This window comes from Acinonyx jubatus, chromosome A1, assembly GCF_027475565.1.
Source record: "Acinonyx jubatus isolate Ajub_Pintada_27869175 chromosome A1, VMU_Ajub_asm_v1.0, whole genome shotgun sequence".
NCBI classification, from domain to species: domain Eukaryota; kingdom Metazoa; phylum Chordata; class Mammalia; order Carnivora; family Felidae; genus Acinonyx; species Acinonyx jubatus.
Genome location: NC_069380.1, coordinates 178,279,981 through 178,304,170, shown reverse-complemented (window position 1 = coordinate 178,304,170; position 24,190 = coordinate 178,279,981). Strand labels below are relative to the sequence as shown.

The window sequence follows — 24,190 nt, the reverse complement described above, 5'->3', positions numbered from 1 at the left end:
TATATGTCAATCAGAACTTCACTGTTAATCTAAAATGATTGCATCCTCACTATATAAACCTTTACTTTGTGAAGTAGTAACTAGAGCAGAGCCCTCTACAATATTTCTCCAAGTGATATTCCTTTAGTATGAGTTCTTAAGGGGGCAGAGAACAGCGGCTCACTTAAATGGACAGCAGGAGAAAATGATGTTTATTACATGGATCCTCAAACAACCTGGAATATATGCTTGCCCTTCCTATGAGGGCCTTTTCAACCTTCAATCAACCTCATTAATTTCAGCTGAAATTCCACAACAAACTGAAAACTTGCCACAGAGATTTTCATTTCAGTTTTGCAGAGAAGGTCCAGTTCATTTCTTCAAGCGAATGCCCAAGTTGTAGTTCACTAGCCAGCCTGTGCATTGGCTGCCCTTGGGTCAGGGCCATCTTCCAAACAGCATGGCTTCTTTTGTGTATGAGATAAAAGTTCCACCTCTATATGAACATAGCCTCCTTAAGCCTATGGCTGGATGAGCAGAGGATAGAAGGAATTACTTTAGCCCCTTGTGCAGTGAATTATTTGTCCAACTATATATGACTCTGACCTTGGTCCAATCATCTGGGGCTGAGAAGAACATCAAGAGTAGAGCTGGTGACCTCCTCCAGCTATAGCAGATGATATAATAGGAGATGTTTGTTACTTGGCCTCTTCTTCATTGTGTACACTCAACATGGGCAATGGGCAAGTGGTTTGATGATGGGTACTTCTTATACAGTGTGGTTAAAAAAGAAAGTTTTTTTTTCACCAGTTGCATAAAACCAGTATAAGTGCCCTACAGTTCAATGTTGGGCATGTTAGAGGCTGCTCTTTAATGCCGTGTCATCCACAGGTTCGCCTGGAGTGGCCAACAGACCTTGCTGTCAACCCCATGGACAACTCCTTGTATGTTCTTGAGAACAACGTCATCCTTCGAATCACTGAGAATCACCAAGTCAGCATCATTGCAGGACGCCCCATGCATTGCCAGGTTCCTGGAATTGACTACTCACTCAGCAAACTAGCCATTCACTCCGCTCTGGAGTCAGCCAGTGCCATTGCTATTTCTCACACTGGGGTCCTCTATATCACTGAGACAGATGAGAAGAAGATTAATCGTCTACGCCAGGTAACAACAAATGGGGAGATCTGCCTCTTAGCTGGGGCAGCCTCAGACTGTGACTGCAAAAATGATGTCAATTGCAACTGCTACTCAGGAGACGATGCCTATGCGACTGATGCCATCTTGAATTCCCCATCATCCTTAGCTGTAGCTCCAGATGGTACCATCTACATCGCAGATCTTGGAAATATTCGGATTAGGGCGGTCAGCAAAAACAAGCCTGTTCTTAATGCTTTCAACCAGTATGAGGCTGCATCCCCCGGAGAACAGGAGTTGTATGTTTTCAACGCTGATGGCATCCACCAGTACACCGTGAGCCTGGTGACAGGGGAGTACTTGTACAATTTCACATATAGTGCTGACAATGATGTCACCGAATTGATTGACAATAATGGGAATTCCCTAAAGATCCGTCGGGACAGTAGTGGCATGCCCCGCCACCTGCTCATGCCTGACAACCAGATCATCACCCTCACCGTGGGCACCAATGGAGGTCTCAAAGTCGTGTCCACACAGAATCTGGAGCTTGGCCTCATGACCTACGATGGGAACACTGGCCTCCTAGCCACCAAGAGTGATGAAACAGGATGGACAACTTTCTATGAGTAAGTACATTTGTAAAGCATTTCTTAAAAGTACCCTACTTTAGCTTGCAGCAGGATTGATTGTCCATGTAGATTTTAGAATTGTTTAGTCACATTGTCTCCCTAACTTTAATGTCATCTTGTGGCCTCAAGATATTCATGTCCCCTCTCCCTGACTTCTAAGTGATTTGCACTGTTCGGTCTCTGATATTGAACTTCAGAGAACATCCTAACAAGAGCTCCAATTCCTATTGCCTGCTTGCCCCTCCAATTTCAGGATATTGGACATGCACAGCACCTGGGAGAGCAAGTGTTCATTAACTTTGCTGATTATTCATGTTTGCCATGGGTGCGGAAATTAGAATCTAAAAGTCAAGATCCTGGTGGGACTCCTGTAATTTGCCAGTAGGTCCAGCAACACACTTGATTGCACAGACAGGTAGATAAACTCTGAATTTCCTCTTTAGCAGAAGCAGATCAATACAGATAAAGTGCTAGGTATATTAAAAGATGTGAGAGCTGGTCATATTTCCCCTAACAATTATCTCATACTTAATAGTCCCACTGTTTGTTTTGCCAAAAAGCTGTTTTCCGTCACTCCTGCAGGCAGCGCTTGGTCATACTGCCTGCTGCTGCAGGTATTAACCAGTGGGATGCTGGTTGGGGAAAATTTCTAAGGCGTGATTCCCCCAGTCACCACTAAGTCTGGTATGGAATTTATAAGTATCTGGCTCTCCTTGATAGTGAAGCTTACTTGTATTTGGAGTCCTTGTTTGCTTTCTGTCTAGGTGTTGCTGCTGGCCAAGAACTTAGTAAGTTGGGTAGGGGTTGTCGGCAGAGGGAATGGGGTACAAGAGAGAGAACAGAAGACCCTATTGTTGATCCACTTCTAGATTCAGGAATGTTCACTTCCAGTTGGTAGTCAAATGGGTTTGGGAGCATGCAAAGGAAGCTGTTGCCACCTGCTGGAAATTTACTGCGTTGTAGAATTGCTTTTCCTTGCTCTCTTTTTTTCTTTGGGCAAAGCTGTCTTTCTCAGATTTCTGAAGCATCCTAGCATCCTCCAGGGCACTGGGGCTTGATCAAACTTTACCAGCCAGTGACACTGTCCCTAAGGCACCATCTTAGTGCCATCTGTAACTCTCACACCAAGTTAGGTTAAAGCTATACTGTAACCCAAACACCTCATAGATTTTCACCTTCCTTTCTAGCAGTTCTACCTAAAGACCAATGCTTTTCAGAGACAATATGTTGTCTTATCTGATTGAGGACAAACCAATGTCACTCTCAGAAGGCCAGTCTGAATTAGGCCTGACTTAGAGACTATAATAAAGAAGTTCAGCCTCAGGTACATCTTTAGACGTTAGCTCTAACTGGGACAGTATTTTCCAGGAAGGGTCCCTAGTTTAATAAAAATATGGGCAGTACGCTTTTTAAAAGTGTTCACAAGTTACATGTAAACTGCATGATTTTTTTTCTCTTTTGAAGAGCTGCTTTTTCATAGTGTAGGTAAATCCTATTATCAAATTGTCCATTATAGGGGTTCAAATGCATGAGGTTTTCCTGTTCCTCCTAAAATGATGGTGAACTTTTTTTGTTTCATGGTACTTTTACATATGATCATCTGGAGAAGAGTAGCCTGTATCCCTGAAAGGCACAGGACCATACTTAAAATTACAACCACTCTTACACACATACACTCTCTCTCTCTCTCCCTTATTTTACTCCTTGCCACTTGTTACCATCTGACATACTCTGTCCATCATGTACACATCATGGAGACAGGGATTCTCATCCATCTTGTTTCTAGTCATGCCCCCAGTGCCATGTACAATGCCTGGCATATAGTAGGCACTCAGTAAATACTTGAATAAATGAGTCAAAAGCAACCTTCAGCTCCACACAGGCCAAGGCTGTAGTAGTTCCCTTGAATGGCCTTGAGATCCCATTACAGGAATTCATAGCACCTTGAAACTATGTGTAGACTTATTTGCAAAAAGACCTGAATCTGAAGATACTCCCTGGGCAAGTAAGCACGGTTGTAGGAAACTTACTCTTCTTTGAAAATTAGAACATGTTTTTCTTCCTGTGACCCCTGAGATCCTGGCCTCAGCCCCAAACTTCTGTTCCTCTGTGTAGAATCTCCAGTTTCTACCACTTCTCTCATAAGCACCATTGTATGTGTCCAGGTACATTGGAATTCAATCTTTGCCTGGATCCCAGACCACGAACTCCTCATACAAGTCCCTGCTTGACTGTGGGACTTGAGGATATTGTCTCTTGTCGAGTACTCCATTAGGCACCCATATGCAAACCCTTAGAAGTGTTTTATTTTCTTATTGAGGTAAAATTGATATATATTAGTTCCAAGTGTACAACATGATTTGATGTTTGTATATATTGTGAAATGATCACCACAATAAGTCTAATTAACATCTATCACTATAGAGTTATGAAAATTTTTCTTGTGATGAGAACTTCTAAGATTTATTCTCTTAGCAATTTTCAAATATGCAGTACAGTGCTATTACCTATCACCATGCCATACATTATATCCTCATATTTTTTTTAATGTTTGTTTATTTTTGAGAAAGAGCTTGAGCAGGGGAAAGGGAGAGAGAGAGGATCCAAAGCAGGCTCTGTGCTGACAGCAGAGAGCCCAATGCAGGGGTCGAACTCATGAACCGTGAGATCATGACCTGAGCCGAAGTCAGACGCTTCACTGACTGAGTCACCCAAGTGCCCCTACATCCTCATATTTATTTTATATCTAGAAATTTATACCTTTTGACCCCTTTCACTCATCCCTCATTTCTGGTAACCACCACCATATTCTCTGTGTCTATGAGTTCAGGGTTTTTTAAAGATTCCACATATAATATCATATGGTATTTGTCTCTAACTTAGTTCACTTAGCATAATGCCCTCAAGGTCCATCCATGTTGTCATAAATTGCAAGATTTCATTCTTTTTATGGCTGAGTGTATATATATACCACATCTTCTTTATCCATTCATCCACTGATGAACACTTAGGTTGTTTCCATATCTAGACTATTGTAAATAACGCTGCAATGAACATGGGCTGCATATATCTTTTTGAGTTTGGATAGATACCTAAAGTGGAATTGCTGGATTATATGGTAATTCTTTTTTTTTTTTTTATTTTTTGAGGAACCACCATATTGTTTTCTATACTGGCTGCACCAATTTACATTCCTACCACCAAGGCACAAGGGTTCCCTTTTCTCCATATCCTCACCAACACTTACTTCTTTTTGATAAAAGACATTCTAATAGGTGTGAGGTAATATCTTATTATGGTTTTGATTTGCATTTCCCATTGCTTAGTGGTGTTGAGCACCTTTTCATGTACCTGTTGGCCATCCATGTGTCGTCTTTGGGAAAATGTCCATTCAGATCCTCTGTATATTTTTTAATCAGGTTGTTTGCTCTTGAATTGTATGAGGTTTTTTTTTATAGTTTTTGGATATTAAAACTTTATCAGATATATGATCTGCAAATATTTTCTCCTATTCTGTAGGTTGCCTTTTCATTTTGTTGGTTTCCTTTACTATGAAGCTTTTTAATTTGATGCAGTCCCACATCTTTTTTGCTTTTGTTGCCTTTGGTTTGGGTGTCAAATCAAAAAATTACCAAGACTGACATCAAGGAGCTTACCACCTGTTTTCTTCTAGTTTAATGGTTTTTATCCTTTTGAGTTAATTTCTGTGTATCGAGTAAGATAATGTCCCATTTTCATTATTTTGCATGTGGCTGTCCAGTTTTCCCAATACCATTTATTAAAGAAACGGTCCTTTCCCCATTGTATATTCTTAGCTCCTTTATGGTAAACTAATTGACCATATATATGTGTGTTTATTTCTGGACTCTCTATTTTGCTCTATTGATCTGTGTATCTGTTTTTATGCTCATAAAAACTGTTTGATTACTGTTTTGATTACGATAGCTCTGTAATTTAGTTTGAAATCAGGGAGCATGATGCTTCCAGCTTTGTTTCTTTCTCTCAACATTGCTTTTGTGGCTCCATACAAACTTTAGAACTATTTGTTCTATTTCTCTGAATAATTCCATTGGAATTTTGTTAGGGATTGCATTGATTATTCCAGTCCATGAACAATGGACTATCTTTCATCAATGTCATAGCTTTTAGTATAAGAGGTCTTTTATGCCCTTTGTTAATTTTTTTCCTAGCTTTTTTATTCTTTTTGATCCAATTGTAAATGGGATTGACTTTCTGCTAGTTTGTTCTTAGTGTATAGAAACACAGTGGTATTCTTCAACTTTACTGAATTTATTGGTTCTAAGTTTTTAGGTTAAGTCATCATCTGCAAATAATGACAGTTTTACTTCTGTCTTATTTGGATGCATTTCATTTTCTTAGTTGTCCTGTCTTGTTCCTGATCTTAGAGGAAAAGATTTCAGTTTCCCACCAGTGGGTATGATGTTGTATGTGGATCCGTCATATATGACCTTTGAGGTACATTCCCTCTATACCCACTTTGTTGAGAGTTTTTGTCATTAATGGGTGTTGGATTTTGTCAGATGCTTTTTATGCATCTGTTGAACCACCCTTGCATCCCTGGAATACATCTATCAATGTACTATTGAATATGATTTTCTGTATTTGATTTAAATATGAATATGTTGGAGTATCTATATTCATCTGAGATATTCATTTTCTTTTTGTGTGGTGCCCCTATCTTGGTAGCAGGGTAATGCTGGCCTCATAAAATGAGTTTGGAATAGTTCCTTCAAGAGTTTGAGAAGGATTTCTATCAATAAGTTTTTCAATGTTTGGTAGCATTCACCAGTGAAGCCATCTGGCCCTGTAGTTTTGTTTGTTGGAACGCTTTTGATTACTGATTGAAACTCCTTGGTAGTAATCTGTTATGATCTTTTGTATTTGTCATATCAGTTGTAACCTCTCTGATTTTTGAGAACTCTTGTCTTTTAAGGTTGGTCAATTTTATCTTTTAAAAAAAACAACTCTTAGGCATTTACTATTTCATTTAAATACCTTTTGTTTCTAATCAGAAAACCTAACAGTCAGGCATATTGGTTAGAAATAATTCCTAAAATAGGGGAACATACAAACACAGGTAGAAAAACCACCCTTAATGTTGTGATGTCTATATTTTAAGACAATTTCTTCTATATATACTCATTATACTATCAGTGGAATATATTTTTATACTCCACTCAATAATATACATTTTTTCATTCCAATAGATAGAAATCACTGTCGTCAATTTTTGTGGCTTTATAGGTAGCTATCTACCTAATCATTTAACAAATTTGTCACTATTAGTAAATAACATCTTTGAGAGGCAGTTTCTTTAATAGATAAGAAGACAAAAGGGAGTCCCTTTGACCTGGAGGGCCTGACTCCCATCTGTGTCTATAGTGGTCCAGTTAGTGTAATATCTGTACCACCTATTGCCTAGTGCCCTGGGCAAGTGATGAGGGTAGAGCCAAACACTGGGCCCTTCATTCAAAGCTCTTCCCTCCCTTTGTCCAACTGGCCACCCAGCTTAATGTGGTTCTGTTCTCTGCCTTCAAACATCCTGGGAAGCAAAAATTTCTTATCATGTTTTCTCAAATCACTTACTGTCTTTCTGAATCCATTTTCCATCCATATTTGCTTCCGTAGTTCTAAGCAACAAAGCCAGATAGGCCATAATGGTTCTGTTCATATGCTGTACAAGCTTCAGTCTCCATCACTGAGAACTTACCACCTTTGTCCCCAGTCCAGAGGGAGTCACACCTAAAGGTTAAGCAAACTACCTTCTTTCCTCTACCTTCCTCCCCTCTCTGGTAACAGATATCTCTAGTAACAGATATCATCTGGGAAAGCTCAAAGGCCTCTATGCTCAGACCTTAAAAAGAGTCTCTTACTTGGGCATATGGAAGGTCCAGCTTTCTGATTACAATGAAACTTTCAGAGTGGGAAAATGTTCCACCAAGTGGAATAGCAAGGCTTTTTGCTAAAGGAGGCAGAAAAAACAATTCCACAGTTCAAGAAAAAAGTAATGACATACAGATAAAGGAGAAGGGCCCAATTTCAGGCAACTTTCTAGCAGCAGAACTTGATCACTGGTATACGTAGACTTGGGTGAAGTCAAGTAATTCATTGGGAAAGCTGTCTAAGAAAGCTGCTTGGGGAGCTGTGGTTAGTTTGGGACTATAAAACCAGAGAAAGGGTTATAGGCAGCCAGACCTGCTGTGCTTGAGCCAAGTCCTGGAGGTGATATTTGGCCTAGGTTGACTGTCCAGAGGACTTTGAGGTGGCAAGTGAGGTGAAATTATATGAGCATAGATGGTCTCCAATGCCAGGTCTTGCTGATTGTGACAAGGAGCCTCTGTGTGATACACTACCCAGCCATTCTACCTTCCAACCTCTCTCTGGCCTTGTGAGGTTCTGAGTGGTGGGAAAGCCTTCAGCTCGAGTAACTGTGCTTCCAACCAGTGTGTCTGTCTTCCAGCTATGACCACGAAGGCCGCCTGACCAATGTGACACGCCCCACGGGGGTGGTGACCAGTCTGCACCGGGAAATGGAGAAATCCATCACCATTGACATTGAGAACTCCAACCGTGATGATGATGTCACTGTCATTACCAATCTGTCTTCAGTGGAGGCCTCCTACACGGTGGTACAAGGTAAGCCCCTGCCCACTAAACTCACCCACAGACCCCAGGCAAGCCTGAGAGGACCTCCAGAACCGTGGAACACCTATTACCTTGCTATTTTACTCAAGTGTCCACAGAAAACAAATTCTACAAGAGGTCAGTCTTGTAGAAAATGACTTAATCAGATTCAGAAGAATGTCATCTATACTAAACGAAATGTCCAGGAATTTAGGAATGTCTACATACTTATCTGAAAATGTCAGTTGTCATACCCACTTGCTCTTACCTCTCCATCATCAGCACTCCCCACTAACCCAACACACAGAGTTAGCTTCTCAAAGGCTATTTATCCTCTTGGGTTCACCTCTTCCTTTTTTGGCTCCATTCTGGTGCCACTTGTTTGTTGAGTTGATTGTCCTGGAATCAAAGCCTTTAGCAATCTCTTGCCAAGACTGGGATCACAAAGGTTTCTGACCACCCCATAGTTACTATTGCTGTTTGACATGACACAAATTCCAGGACAAGCACAAGAGCTGGCAAGAAAAGGAATTGTGCAGATTAATTTTTCTTTTAATTAAGATATAATGTCAGTGGGCTAGCCCGTTGTCAGAGGATAAAAGTGTCCTCTCAGTAGATAAATGGTGACATTTCTGCACTATTATCCCACGACAGAGCCTGTTTCAATGACTCTATTTCTGCTCTGCCAAATGATTAATGATGTAGATTCTGTCTTTCTGCATGATGGCTGCAGTTGCAGGAGTGACAGATACACATTTGCTCACAATCCCAAAAGTCAGCATCTCAGAGGCCAGCCCAGCTGGACTCCTTTGCCCAAATAATCAGGAAGAAACGTATCTGTAAAAGGAGTTTTGGACTCATATTTCCTTCCTGGAACTTTTTGATAAGGAAAAGGTCAGAAGTCTGATTGACTAGTGTAGATTCTCTTTGGGGAGATAAACGCGTGTTATCAGCACCCCCTAGCTCAGTCTACCTTAAGCTGTTTGAATCTCTTCAGAGTTCTCTTAAGTAAAGGTGGCATCATAGTGGAGTCAGCAGCAGAAGCATGAGGGGCAAGAAGGTTGCTTTTTTTCTCCTGATCTGATCTGTAGCTAGACCATCAACTTCAGGTTAGGTGGTAGGCAAAAGGGGGGAAAAATTAAGTCATTTTTTTTTACCATTTAAAACATATATGTTAAAGATTAGGGATTTGATTGACACAAATTGTGTAGGCATAGACATCTTTAAAGGTACTATTAATAGTATTCAGTGAGTAAAAGAAAAATATCACAGCATAATTATTTCTGGAGTGCCACATATTAATAATGTTTTTCTTTCCATGGATCAGTAGCATCTCTGCTACTCACCTTAACATTGTATGGGTGCTAATTGAAGGCAGCCTTAGACTGACAGCTGCAAAGTACCATGGAAACCTATAAAAATAGGGGTTCTGTTCTCTTATGACTAACAGAGTGGATAATTTCTTTCCATATCCCCACCCCCACTTACATTTCTCCAGATCAAGTGCGGAACAGCTACCAGCTCTGTAATAACGGTACCCTGAGGGTGATGTATGCCAATGGAATGGGTGTCAGCTTCCACAGTGAGCCCCATGTCCTAGCAGGTACCATCACCCCCACCATTGGGCGCTGCAACATCTCCCTGCCCATGGAGAATGGCCTAAATTCCATTGAGTGGCGCCTAAGAAAGGAACAGATTAAAGGCAAAGTCACCATCTTTGGCAGGAAGCTCCGGGTAAGTGATTCCACCCTATCTGTCACCACAAAGTGGTAGGGGATACACACCCTTTGCTCAGGAGCTGAGCAAATTTCCTAGGTCCCAAGCCTCCATTACTCCTTTCTTCCCTGGAAAAGACAAAGTCTTTCCCTCAGAAGATAGAAGCCCAGTCCCTTTGGGAAAACCTCTCCATTGCCTAGGAGAAAACAAGGTGGGGATTTACCTTATGCTCTAGCTAGAGATAGCTTCAGTCTTCTTGTCACACTTGCCATCTTCTTTCTCAACTTTCACTCTTTGGCCAATTTGACAAGCGACTTAGCACCAAGTGCCAGTGCCTACTATGTGCTGAGGAATTTGATGAATACTGAAAGAACACAAATTTTATAATGTACTCTTTACACTCAAGGAGTTAACAGTCCAGTAGAATATATAGATGCAGGATAATCCAATGGGATAAGTGAGAGGAACATCCAGGGCCTGATGGAATCACAGAGCAGGAGAGATTGCCCAGCCTAAGGTGATAAGGGGAGGCTTCCCAAGAGGAAATAACAAGCTAACCAAGCAGAAAGTTTTAACAAACCATAGCTTCCCCAGACTAGGCAACTGACCCCAAAGTTACTTCTTTTAAAAACAAAGACACAATACTCATTGAGGATTAGTTAAGTGCTTTACTTATTTTCAACAACCACATGGGGATAGTTATCCCTGTTTTTCAGATAAAGAAACACAGGCTCTGGGAGCTACATAACCCGTCCAAAGGCACCATGGCTAGAAAATGGCAAAGCCAGGACTCAGTCCTAGTTCCATATTTGTGTCTGGCTCACTAGCCAGTATTCTTAACCACCAAGCCCCATAGCTTCCTGTTTAAATTCATAGTCATCCAGATAATCGGGGTCCTGCCCTACTCACTCATCTGACTGATTTTTAACATCATGCTAACCTCTTTCCCCATGGTGGGGGGGGGGGGGGCAGGGATCCCAGTCTTCACCAAATTCACATATTCACTAAACACCTACCACTTGTCAGGCACTGAAGATCTATATGACACATCAAGCCTACCCTCCTGCAGCTTACAGTCAGGGATGGGGGAAAGGGACAAGAAGGGCAGATAGTGAATACAGTGATAAATAACTAAAATAATTATGATTAAGATAAGCACTAGGAAGACAGTAAACAATGGAAAAGAGTAGAAGTGTCACCATCAGCTTAACTTTTGCCTGTTATTGGATTGAAATCCACCCGGCCCACGTTACCTCCATGCAGAGCCAGGCCACTGCATATTAAGATTCTGCTTTCATCCAGCTGGAGTTTCATTGTTCACATTAGGTTATCAGCAGTCTCCCATGTTTTCCTTCCAACGCTGGTATCTGCAAAGTTGCAAACGGCACTATCTTCCCAAAGACAAAAAATGAAATGAGATTAGTAGCTAAATCCTTAATGACTGGATTTCAGGCCTGTGTAATTGATTTTTGATATGCTGTACTGTAGAAGTTGATTATAAGTAGTAATCGTGCCTTTTCTCTGATAAATCAGTTATGCTTTTTGACTAAGTTTTCCAAATAAAGATAAATGTGGCCCTAAAATAAAATGGCTATAATCCCAACACTGAATATTAAAAATCTTAATAATGGTACTTGTGGTAATTAGCAGAAGTTAGGCACGCAAATCTTATAACTGAATTTCTGCCAGGTTTAGATTTGCTGGCATCATGTTTATGCAAATCAAAACACAGCTTTATCTATCAACACCTCAACATTTAATTGTCTGGTGTTAGTTCCTGTAACAATAATCACATATCCATTTAGCTCTCTTAAATGAAAATCACTATGAGATTATAACAGGTTGAGTGGACTGAAAATGTAATTTGAAAATGAGGGAGAAAGCCTGGAATTTATTTGCATCTCATTTATTTTAATTCAATTCATAAATTGTTTAGTGAATGAAATAAAAGCAACTCCTAGAAATTGCAGGAGAGCAAAGCAATTGCAAGAAGGTGTAAAGGAAAGGTGAGGCAGGATGTGGATCAAGAGAACTGGGGAGTGTCCTTTTTGTCAGATTCTTTATGAGCCCAGGGCAGGGAAGTTTGCAGCCCCTGAACCACAGGTACCTGTTGGCCCCCACAAGGCAAGCAGTTTCTTCTCTCCTTACCTCCAGGCCTGACATTTCTTTTCACTCTGTCTTGACTTCCATCGTCAAATGGACTCTTAGAGGAGAACATTACATTTTATAGCTGTAATTGTTTTCCTGTGTATAACTAACACATTTTTTAAAATTTTCTCCTTGATTTAAGTCTCCTCTGCATTTGGGCTGCAAATTAAACCAATATTATAAATTCTTTTAAAAAGATGTGGGCTAAGTGCCAACTATATGCCAAGCACTATGGAGGTGAGAGAAAACTAAATCCTCACCAGTAAAGAGCTTGCAATCTAGTAGAGAGGCCAATGTAAACAGTGTGGTGTAAGCTGTAACAGAGGCAGTGTCACAAGGAACACTGGATAGTTCATTGTGTCAGGAGGGGCTGAGATGAGGCCAGATAATAAATAAGCCCTGAAATCTCAGGAGCTTACCACATCACCTTCCACATAAGGCAGGCAGCTTGACCTAGTGATGATTCACGGCATTTGCTGTCTTGTGACCCCGCCACAGTAAGCAAATGACCTCTCAGGTTGCTCTGGAAGGAACAAGGGGCTGAATGAGCAGAGATGGACATGGTGTACATCACTTCCACCCACCCTAGTGAGAACGTTTCCACTGACCTGCACAGAAGCCTAGGAAATGTTGTCTTTCTGGGTGCCTAAGAAGAAAAAAACCAAGAGAGGTGAACACATAGCAGGTTCTCTGCCACCTCATACAGAAAGGTTGGAATCAGTTCTGCAGAGCAGTGGGAATTAGCCTGGCAAAGATACAGGGAAGAAGTGATGAGACCAACAGTGTTGCCTGTGAGACAACAAAGAGGTCCAAAAAGGGAAGAGCATTTCAGGAAACCTTAACTCAGTCTGGCCATGGGGAAGGGGAATGTGTTACATTGTGGTGCAGGAAAAAAAAAAAAATGAGTTGGCCAGAGGCAGCACATGGAAAAGCATATTTTGCTAGGCTGACATTTATCAAGAGGACTATGGGGAGCTGTTCCAGGGTTTGATTAGCAGAGTGATGTGTTGGGATGTGTAGTCTTAGAAAGACCTCTCAGGCTTCCTTAGATGTGGAGGATGATAGATCAGAAGGGGACAAGATAGGAAGACAGGGACAGCACAAAAGCAATTGCAGTAATCCAAACAAAGAACCAAATCACTAACACTAAAGAGAGAAAGAAGAGGGAAGGAAAGATCTGAGAGCGATTTAGCACACATAATTAACAGGATTTGACAAGTAGCAGGGTTGCTGTATCATGCTCTCCTTTTGAGGGTTCCTCTCCCTAGTCATATGGACTGGGAAACTGAGTGGCTGTCTAGACTTTGTGAGGTGGCCTACCAGGCTTTGTGAAGGAGAAAAGCTAGGAACTGAAACCCATGACAGACATGTGGCATTCTGGCAGCCCCAGCCCTGACTCTTGGAATAGGGAAGAAAGTGTTGCTCCTTCATGGAAAGCAGGGAATTTGCAGAGAACCTATGGTGCAGCAACTGAGGGTATCAAGCATTGAAAACAACAGACTTACCTTTCCAGGGACTATCAAGCTCCTGGAAGTCTGGCCAGTTGAATTACGCAAGGCCCCAAGGCTCTGAGCTTCCCTAGGATTCAGAAGAAACCAAAATTTCCAGTGAAGCTACCATGATAGACCAGTGCCCAGTGAAATTCTAAGCCACCTAGGTAGCCCTCCTCCCAGCAATCCAGTCAGGAACATCTCTTAGGTGAGTAATGTGTCAATAGCATTTCCATATAGGCTGGTCTAATGTAAGATGGTAAATATAGACCATCAAAGAACCACATCCTTCCACCAAAAACTTTATGATGCTTCGACAAAATTTGGAGTGCTAGTCCCTTCTTCCTGGCCCAAACTCAATGTGAGAATAATTTTCATTATGTCTCCTAAGGATGTCCCAAGTAATCTCATTTGAAAGAGTCTTTTCCACTACACTCGTTTCTCTGTTCTCCCCAGCCTTGCAAAAGCACATGAAACTGTTGTATCAGGGCATCTATAAGCTCCATGAGCACAGGAACCATCTCACCACTGTATCCCTGGTGACAAGTGCCATGTGGTAGGCACTCAGACAATAGATGAAGAAGAGGTGAGGACATGCCTCCTTAAGGCTCCTCCTTAGAAGTGTGTGAATTCCCTCCCCCCCCCCCCACCTTTCACCCAAAGCAGGCATGAGTTCACCAACACATTTGCCCTATATCTGTCAGGAATCTTTCCACTGCAAAAGACAGGAAGTACACTCAAACTAGCATAATAAAAAAGGGGCATTCATTGTCTTGCCTAATGGGTCCCCAAAGGCCCAAATGATGTCATCAGGCTGATATCTCTTTTTCTCTCTTTCTCATGGTCCCCCTTCATCCAGCATTATTTTTCTTGGCAGTTGGCCTCATTTTCTCCCGTGGTAGACCAATGACCTCTCCACACTGAGGGTTCAGGCAGAGTTGGCCAAAATTGACTTCAGGCTGACATCAACTTAGCTTACTGAACCCAGAGGAAAGGATCTCCCACAGCACTTATATTTAAAAAATGGTAATAATCCCAGGTGTCTAACCTGGTACAGATGCAGATCTATGATTGGCCAGGATTGGGTCACACATGGACACATGTATCTTGTGATGGACATCTCAGTAAAACCATCTAAACACAGGAAACCTTACAGAAATGGGGTGCTACACCCAAATAAGGAAGATAGCAGGTTAAATATCTCTCTCTCTCACGCATACACACACACACCAAATATATTCTACATCCCTCCAGAGCCTAATCCGTAAGGTAAACTCCTGGCGCTGAGGGTTTATTAATGCATCTCCACCAGAAAGTCTTTTTCTAGATTTTTTGGAAGAACAGAAACCAACCTCCTCTTCTACTGAGAATTAAAACTTCAGCTTTTTCCTGAAATGGATTTAGTGCATGATTCTCTCTGAAAAGGAAGCATACAACCACCCTCTAGGATATTTCCTCCTGATTACAATTTGCTGGGAGACTGTAGAAGCAAGAAACAACTACACGAGTAGGTAGCAGAACAAAAGAAAAATCACTTCTAAGATCATCTTCCATCATGATAGTGGTATTAGTGTTCTTCCCAAGAAGAGGTGGGAGTTAGTAATTTTGTTTTTGGTTTTCATGTGATTAATATGACATTGTAATTATACACTGGCTTGTGTTAGTTTTGCCTTTGTGCCAAATGACAGTGACATAGGACTGAGATGGGAGGCAACTGTGCATGCAGACACATGCTTGTGAATGCAATTCTGCATGGAGCCCACTCAAGCAGCTCTGTTAACACTCACAGTTATCATGAAAGCCTGAGTTTTACCAGCCCCTTCCTGCCACAGTGCTTTCATCCTGCACCAATATTTTATATTCCAAACATCTGAGTTTTGGCACTGTACTAGGCACTCAGTGTATATTGGTGAACCAAAGAGACAAGACTCAATGTGAGTAGTGCCTGTGCAGACAGGACTTTGTGATAAATTTAATACCAACTTAATATATAATTAGAAGGGCAAGCCTCTGCAAACACATTAAACAACGTATTCCCCAACCAAGTATTACTTTTGGGTGACTTCCTATTTTTGGATGGAGTGCTGGAAGAGTGAAAAGACCCTCATGCCCTAGCAAAGGGAAACATTTAATAATCGAATAAATGAACAAATAATATAAAGACACTGTGATGGGTGCCATAAAGAAAAATACAGGGTGCAGATAAGAGGGAATATCTGATTTAGGTTAGGCCACACTAAGAAAATTACATTTGAGAGGCACCTGGGTGGCTCAGTCGGTTAAGTGTCCAATTCTTGATTTTCACTCAGGTTATGATCTTGCGGTTCATGGAATAGAGCCCCACGTCAGGCTCTGTGCTGACAGTGTGGGGCCTGGTTAGGAGTCTATCTCTCTCTTCCTTCTCTCTCTGCCCATCTCCCCACTCATGCTCTCTTTCAAAATAAATAAATATATTTTTCAAAAGAAAGAAAATGACACTTGAGCTGAGAACTGAAGAATAAGGATTTTCCAGGCATGGGATGGGAGGCAAACCTGTGCCAGTGTATCAGCATGTTCAAATGCCTTGAAGCAGAAGAAACTGTTGCTTATATCCTGAGCAAGAGAGCTAGCGTGACTGGAGCAAACTAGGTAGGGGCAAGGTCACAGGGACAGACCCTTAGTGACCCTGGTAAGGATCTTAGAAATACACAAGTCCTCCCCAGATTGACACATTGGTGAGTGCAAAGGAGCATTCATCTGCAGACTGGACTACCTACTGTCCTCCTTAGAGGCTAGGAGGAAAAAACATACTTGCATTCTGGAAAGTTCAGGTTGAAAGGTGACAGGTACAAGTCTGTTCAGGCTGCCAGGGCTGAGTCTACATACAGATGCCTCTCTTTTCTGCCACATCCATGCCAACAGACCGCCCACCTCTACTAGAATATTCCCACAGCACCTGAAACTAAGTTGTCTACCAGTGTGGGACCTTCGCTTCTTACTCAGGCTTTCACTTGCTGACCTCCCCACCTGGACTATTCTCTTCAACTCTTTTCCTGCCCTCACCTGTAAAGTCTTACTCCTCCTTCAAGCCCCCACGGAGGCAGCACTTCCTGTAAGAAAAGGTCCTTGTGTGCCCAGTTCTAAGTATCCTTCCCTCCTTCCCAGTGTTTACTCTCCTTACAGCACTAATATTTTCATGGTTGGTTCATGTGTCTTTACCCTCCTCTGACCTGTAAGTTCCATGAGAGCAAGAGCCATAATTGTCTTGCTCTATCCTAAGTGCCGGTCACAGTAACAAGGACATAGTAGGTGCTCAGTAAATATTTAGTGAATTGATAAATGGGATTTTAAGTTAACGTCATGAAAATCCACTCTCTGAAACCTCTATTAATTCCAGATTTGGGGACCCTCCCAGAATGACTCTAATTGCTCTTTGGAATGAAGCCCTTCAGTTATTTGGAGATCACATTTTCTCTTCCCAGTTTTCCGTATTAGAACTGTACATCGTCAGAGTTGCCATGGTTCTTATGGTGGGTCTAATTCAACCCTCTTATTCACAAATGTTTGCTGAGTACCAAGAACTTTGAAAAATAACATGGACACTAAGAAAAAGGAAGTCCCTACCCACCAGCAGCTCACAGGCCATTACAGATAAGGAAACTGAGGCATTCAAGGTGCAAGACTGCTTTGCAATGACAAAGCCAATCAGTGTCAAAACTGCAGAGTTAAAACTGAAGCTCAAATTCAGGTCTACCCTTCCACCTCACCATCATCCAAAACAGCAAGCCATCCAAAAATAATGTTTGCTTAGGGAATACATTATTTAATGTGTTTGCAGAGGCTTACCCCTCTAATTATGCATTATTTAAGCTAATATTAAATTTATAGCAAGTTGTTTTGTCTGCACAAGCACTGATCCCAATGTAGCATTGAGTCTTGTATGGCAACTAGGGAGAGCTGCTTTATAAATCCCAGAGGACTGACCCAGACAGGAAATGAAGATGTCATCCTGGCCTCACTTTTCCTCTGGGTAGATGAATACCTAAACTCTCCAAGGCAGGAAATTGGCTTTTAAATGCCTCCAGGCATGGGAAAGCTCTCCCCCCCCTCACCTTTTTGGGGTTTCCCACACTCAAAACACAACAGGCAAGGTATTCCTCTGCAAGTCTATCTGAAACCTCTCCTGCCGTGCAACAGTGCCATTTCCTGGAGGGGATCTAGCCCAGTGTTAATTTCCTCCTTCATGTTTCTCAAATCACCAGCTCCTGTCATTGCCCCTCGAGCTAAGTTAGAGTCACCGGTTATAGGCCCAGCAGGGCCATTTTGACGACAGCGTTTCCTTTTCTCAGGGTTTTTTACGAGCCTCCTTGTGACAGGCGTATACTTGGTGAGATCAAAACATTCTGGGGGGAGATTCCACAGGGGAAACTACTTCCCAAAGTCCGCCCTCTGCAAAAATAAAAACCATGCTAAATAGCTGAGTTTTATTAACTGGGGAAGCCAGGCTGAGGAAAATGCCCGATAATTAAAAATAATGGCTTCCTTACAAACACAAAATTGTATTAATTTAAAAATTGGTTTCTCTGTCACTGAATACCTACCAAGCTGACTGGGAAGGGAATTGTGCTGATCCTGGCAGTGAAAATAATTCAAAATAACTTTTATGTTCTCCAGGAAGCCTCAAGGTTAATTTAAATATTGTTAGATGGGTAATTTAATTCAGAATAAAAGAACAGTGTGGCTACATTAAAGCTCCTGCACACTCTAAACTGGAGGCAGATGCCCAGGAAGTACTGAGCATGCCTTTCCAGCCCTCCCGCATCCCACACCCCACAGCCAAGGCATCTCCTCTTCACAAATGGTACCCTAGTAATTAAAGATACTTGATTACTCAACAGGCCTAAACACCTTGGCTCAGCTTCCAGTAAACTTAATTATTAGAAGGATTGCACATTTTTATAGAAATTACACATTTCAAAAGCTAACTCAGAATGACATCACCAAGATGATGACGTAAGTCGCTCTCCCCCTCTCAAGAATAAATAACTTAATGGACAGGACACCACTGACACAATCCTAGAACATGGGGGTGAGGCTGAAGTACTGCCCTGAACCACAGAGACCAAGACAGATTGGATTAGAAGGCTAAGAGGAACAGCTACATATTGACCACATTGTCCCTCCCCAAGGCCAGTGCCGCACCATGTAGAGTGGTCTCCCTTGAGCCTTCAGGTCCTCCAGGGGTGAAAGGGAACCAGATGGGACATCTAGCCACACACACACACACACACACACACACACAGCCTGTGGGTTACTTTGTGAAAGCTCCTACTCCAGTCTTGCCCTACAAGGACTACAGGAGAATCTGCAGGGCTTGATCCCTAGGAAACTGATTATGATAGAGACAAAAGGAGAAGCTTGCCAACAGCCAGCACACCAATCTTGGCAGACCAAGTTCTTACCCACAGAGCCCAAGTAGTACTCCCAACCAGCAGCTCATCTGCAGAACCAAATTGTTGGTGCAATCTTAACATGGAACTCAGCAGGGTGCAAATCTGCCTGATGTAGGTCCTCAAATGAGGAGTTTCACTGGCCCTGGAGCCCCTCCCCAGGCAGGAGAGCTGAACCATAACCCCATGCACTGTTGAGTGTGGCTCCCAGCCCCATCTGACTGGGAGGGCTGGTGAGACCACCTGGCAGCTGAATGGCCCAGTAGTGAAAAGCTAAGAGGAAGGCAGACAGAGCTGATCACCCCCAAAGTACAACCAGTACCAGACAAGGAGGGTATGCCCACACAGGAGGAGTTAGTTCACAGCCCCACCCACTGCTTAATATAGCTCCTGGCCACTATCAACCAGAAAACCTATTCAGAAAATTTTGGAGGTTCTTGGAGTGGGCCCTTTTACTCTACCCAGGCAAGGGAGCTAAATCATAACCACACCCACTGCTGAATGTGATTTCCCATCCTGACTGGCCAGAGGGGCTGGTGGCAATGTCTGAAATCTGGTTATATACCTCTCAGCAAGCTGAGAGGTAAGCACACAAGCTGATAGCCTACAGAGCAAAGCCAGTGGCCCTATTCAGCTAAGGAACTTGGAGCAAGGGTTGGCTTGAGTCAAGACCACAGAGTCTTACAAGCTTTGGAACTAGTTCTGCTGCTGCACGTGGACAAGGAAACTAATTCATAGCCCTGCTTATTGCTGAATACAGCTTTCAGCCTGCCCTACCACAGAACCTAACCGTATCACATAGGAAGCTGCATTGCCCTTCTTACAGTGGCACTTGGAAAGAATGCAGAGCCCCTGGCTTTCCTCTTCTGCAGAACAAAAACAGTGACTCTGTGTAGACAGGGAATTCAGTGCAAACTCTTCCCTGATTTGGATTCCTAAACAATAAGCTGTGAAGGACCTAGATCCCATTCTGCTATCCTGCCAGGGCAGAGAAGCTAATTCACGGTCCCATTTTTTGATTAAATACAGTACCCAGGCCCAACAGTCTAATAAGCCTGACCAGAGAACCAGGAAACCACAGAGCCCATCCTACAGCTTCATCTGGACAAGGAACCAAGCCAGAAGTCCACTGCAGCTTGTTTTCACCCTTGACTTCAAAGCTCAGGTAGTTGCCTTGCCCAGAAATTAACCCTGAAGCAAGGCCCACTCGCCCAAGGACATTACCATCAGACATATCCAGAAACCCAAACTGGGCTAACTAGTGAAGAACTGTCTTTACCAAAGTAAATCTATGAAGTCTTAAAGGCGAGACCACTTACTCAAATGTGCAGATACAAATGCAAGGAATCAAGGATCACAATAAATCAGGTAAATATGACACCACCAAAGGAAACTAATAAACTAATGAACAAGATAAGAAGTTCAACAAAGAAACAGAAAACATCTAGGCACCTGGGTGACTCAGTCGGTTAAGCATCCGACTCTTGGTTTCAACTCAGGTCATGATCTTGCAGTTTCGTGGGTTCAAGCTCCACATTGGGCTTTGTGCTGGCAGCACAGAGCTTGCTTGGGATTCTGTCTCCTCTCTCTCTCCATCTCTCTGCCCCTCCCCCACTTATGCTGTCTCTGTCTCTCTCAAAATACATAAACTTAAAAAAAAATAGAAAACATAAAAATCCTAGACCTGAAAAATATAGTGACTGAAGAGTTCAGTATAGTGCTACAAAGGCAGACTTGATAATGCAGAAGAATCAATAACCTGGAATATAGGACATTTGAAATTACCCAGAGTAGTAAAAAGAAAAAAGGATAAAAATGAGTAGGGAAAGCCTACAGAATTTATGAGACATATTCAAAAGAAACAATATCTGCATTAGGGGAATTCCAGAGGAAGAAGACAAAGAGAAAGGGAAACTATATTTGAAGTAATAATGGCTGAAAACTTCTCAAACCTGGGGAAAGAAATGGACATCCATGAGGCCCAAAACCTCCCAAATAGTTGACTTTGAATAGGCCAACACCAAGACACATTATAATTAAATTGTCAAAAGTCAAATACATGGGGTGCCTGGCTGGCTCAGTCAGTAGAATGTGCAACTCTTGATCTTGAGGTCATGAGTTTGAGCCCCACATTGGGTGTAGAGATTACTTTCAAGGGAACACAGACTTTCCTAAACAAACAAAAGCTGAGGAAGTTAATCACCACTACACCTGCCTTACAAGAAATGCTAAACAGAGTTCTTTAACTGCAAACAAAAGGATACTAATTAATATTAAAAAAAAAAGAGGGGTGCCTGGCTGGCTCAGTCCATGAAGCATACAACTCTTGATCTTGGAGCCCCACATTGGGTATAGAGAGTACTTAAAAGTAAATGTTTAAAAAATAAGAAAGCATAAAACTCCTTTTAATTGTAAATATGTAGTCAATGTTAGATTCTGTAATATGTTAATGGTGGCATCTAATTCACAACTCTAGTTTAAAAGTTATAAAATAAATGTAGTACACCTGGGTAGCTCAGTTGGTTATGTGTCTGACTCTCAGTTTCGGCTCAGGTCATGATCTCATGGTTTGTGAGCTCAACCCTTGCATCTGGCTCCACACTGAGTGAGGAGTCTACTTGGGATTCTCTCTCTCCTTTCTCTCTCTCTGCCCCTCCCCCCCAAAAATAAATATTTTTTAAATGTTTTAAAACAACCCCTAACTACAGTAATCTATTAGTTACATAATAAAAAAAAATATGTAAACTATAACATAAATAACTTGAAATGTGACAAGAAAGAGAAGTAAAGGTATAAAGTTTAGGAATTCTATTAAAGTTAAGTTTGTAGCAGTTTAAAATACATTATAATAATTTGAAGATTATTTATGTAGCCCTCAGGGTAATAAGAGAAAAAACCTATAGTGAATACACAAAAGAAAATATTAAAGAAGTCTAAGCATACTTATACCAAAAGACAAGCACTCCCCCAAAAAGTAGTATAAGAAATAACAACGGATCTACAAAACATCTAGAAAACAATTTTTTAAATGGCAAGTCCTACCCATCAACACATCAAATTCTGCAATGAAAAGTCATAGAATGTCAGGATGGCTAAAAACAAAATTCAGCAATATCCTGTATACACGAGATTCATGTTATGCTTAAAGACACATATACATTGAGACTGAAGAGATGAAAAAAAGATTTCAAACATGTATTAACAACAACAACAAAAATGCAGGAATCCCTACACTTCTATCAGACAAAATAGACTTTAAACTAAAAATAGTAGAAAGATGGCAAGTAGATCATTATATAGTAATAAAGTAGTCAATCCATCAAGAAGATATAACAGTTATAAATATTTATTTACCCAACAGTGGAGTGCCTAAATATATAAAAAGAAAAACTAACAGAACTAAAAGGAGAAATAAACAGCAATACAGTAATAGTTGGGGACTTTAATACCCCACTTTCAATAATCATCTATACAGAGAAGCAATAAGGAAACAGCGGATCTGAACAACATTATAGACGAAATGGACCTAACAGACATATACAGAATCTTCTATCCAACAACAGCTGAATACACATTCTTCTCAAGTGCACATGGAACATTTTGGGGGGATAGACCATATGTAGGGCCACAAAACAGGTCTTAGAAAATTCAAGAAGTTTGAAATCATAGAGGGCATCTTCTCCAACCACAATAAGATAAAACCAGAAATCAGTAATAGGAAGAAAACTGGAAAATTCACAAATACATGGAAATTAAATAACACTCTTTTGAACAATCAACGAATCAAAGAAGAATTCAAAAGAGAAATAGAAAGTTTCTTGAAAGAAATGAAAATGAAACACCAAAACTTGGGGTGCTTGGGTGGCTTAGTTCGTTAAGCATCCAACTTTGCCTCAAGTCATGATCTCACATTTCATGAGTTCGAGCCCCACACCAGGCTCTGTACTGACAGCTCAGAGCCTGGAGCCTGCTTCAGATTCTGTGTCTCCCTCTCTCTCTGCCCCCATCTCCCTAAAATAAATAAACATTAAAAAAAAAGATTAAAAATAAAAAGTCTCAACAAACAAAAGTCCAGCTTCACTGGTGAATTCTACCAGATATACAAAGAATTAATATCTACCCTTCTAAAACTCTTCCAAAAATGGAAGAGGAGCAAACTCTTCCAAACTCATTTTATGAGGCCAGCATTACCTTGATACCAAAACCAGATAAAGACACCACAAGAAAAGAAAATTACAGGCAACATCCCTGACGAACATAGTTGTAAAACTTCTCAACAAAATATTAGCAAACCAAATTCAATAATAAAGGGTCATACACCATGAGCAAGTGGGGTTTTTTATCCAGGGAAACAAAAATGTTTCAACATGTGGAAATCAGTCATTATGACCCATTTTATTAACAAAATTAAGGGTAAAAATCATATGATTATCTCAATAGATGCAGAAAAGCTTTTGATAAAATTCAACATTTAGGATAAAAACTCTCAACCAAGCAGGTACATAGGAAACATTCTTCAACACAATAAAGGCCATTTATGAAAAGCCCACAATTAACATCAAAGGCATTGATGAAAAGCTGAAAGCCTTTCCTCCAAGATCAGAAATAAGACAAAGATGCCTACTCTCACCTCTGTTTTGTGTGTGTGTGTGTCTTTGTGTTTTTTGGGTTTTTTTTTTAATTTAAATTTTAGTTAGCCAACATACAATGCAATATTGGTTTCAGGAATAGAATTCAGTGATTCATCAATTACATAAAACCCCCAGTGATCATCACAACAATTGCCTTCCTTAATGTAAATCCATCACCCATTTAGCCCATCTCCCACCCACCTCCCTCCATCAACTCTCAGTTTGTTCTCTATCATTAAGAGTCTCTTGTGGTTTGTTTCCCTCTCTCCTCTTCCCTCACCTTCCCATGTGTTCATCTGTTTTGTTTCTTAAATTCCACATATTAATGAAATCATATGGTATTTTTCCATCTCTGATTGATTTATTTCACTTAGCATAATATA

The 24,190-nt window shown here is 41.2% G+C and overlaps 1 protein-coding gene across 1 annotated transcript in view; it reads left to right on the top strand.

Moving 5' to 3' along the window:
• The window catches only part of TENM2 (teneurin transmembrane protein 2), a 982,382-nt gene that overhangs the window by 924,714 nt on the left and 33,478 nt on the right, over positions 1-24,190 (top strand). The window contains exons 25-27 of the mRNA XM_053222896.1: positions 871-1,745; positions 8,230-8,405; positions 9,892-10,127. Of these exons, the coding sequence (XP_053078871.1) occupies positions 871-1,745; positions 8,230-8,405; positions 9,892-10,127 (1,287 nt within the window). The remainder of the gene's footprint in view (positions 1-870; positions 1,746-8,229; positions 8,406-9,891; positions 10,128-24,190) is intronic.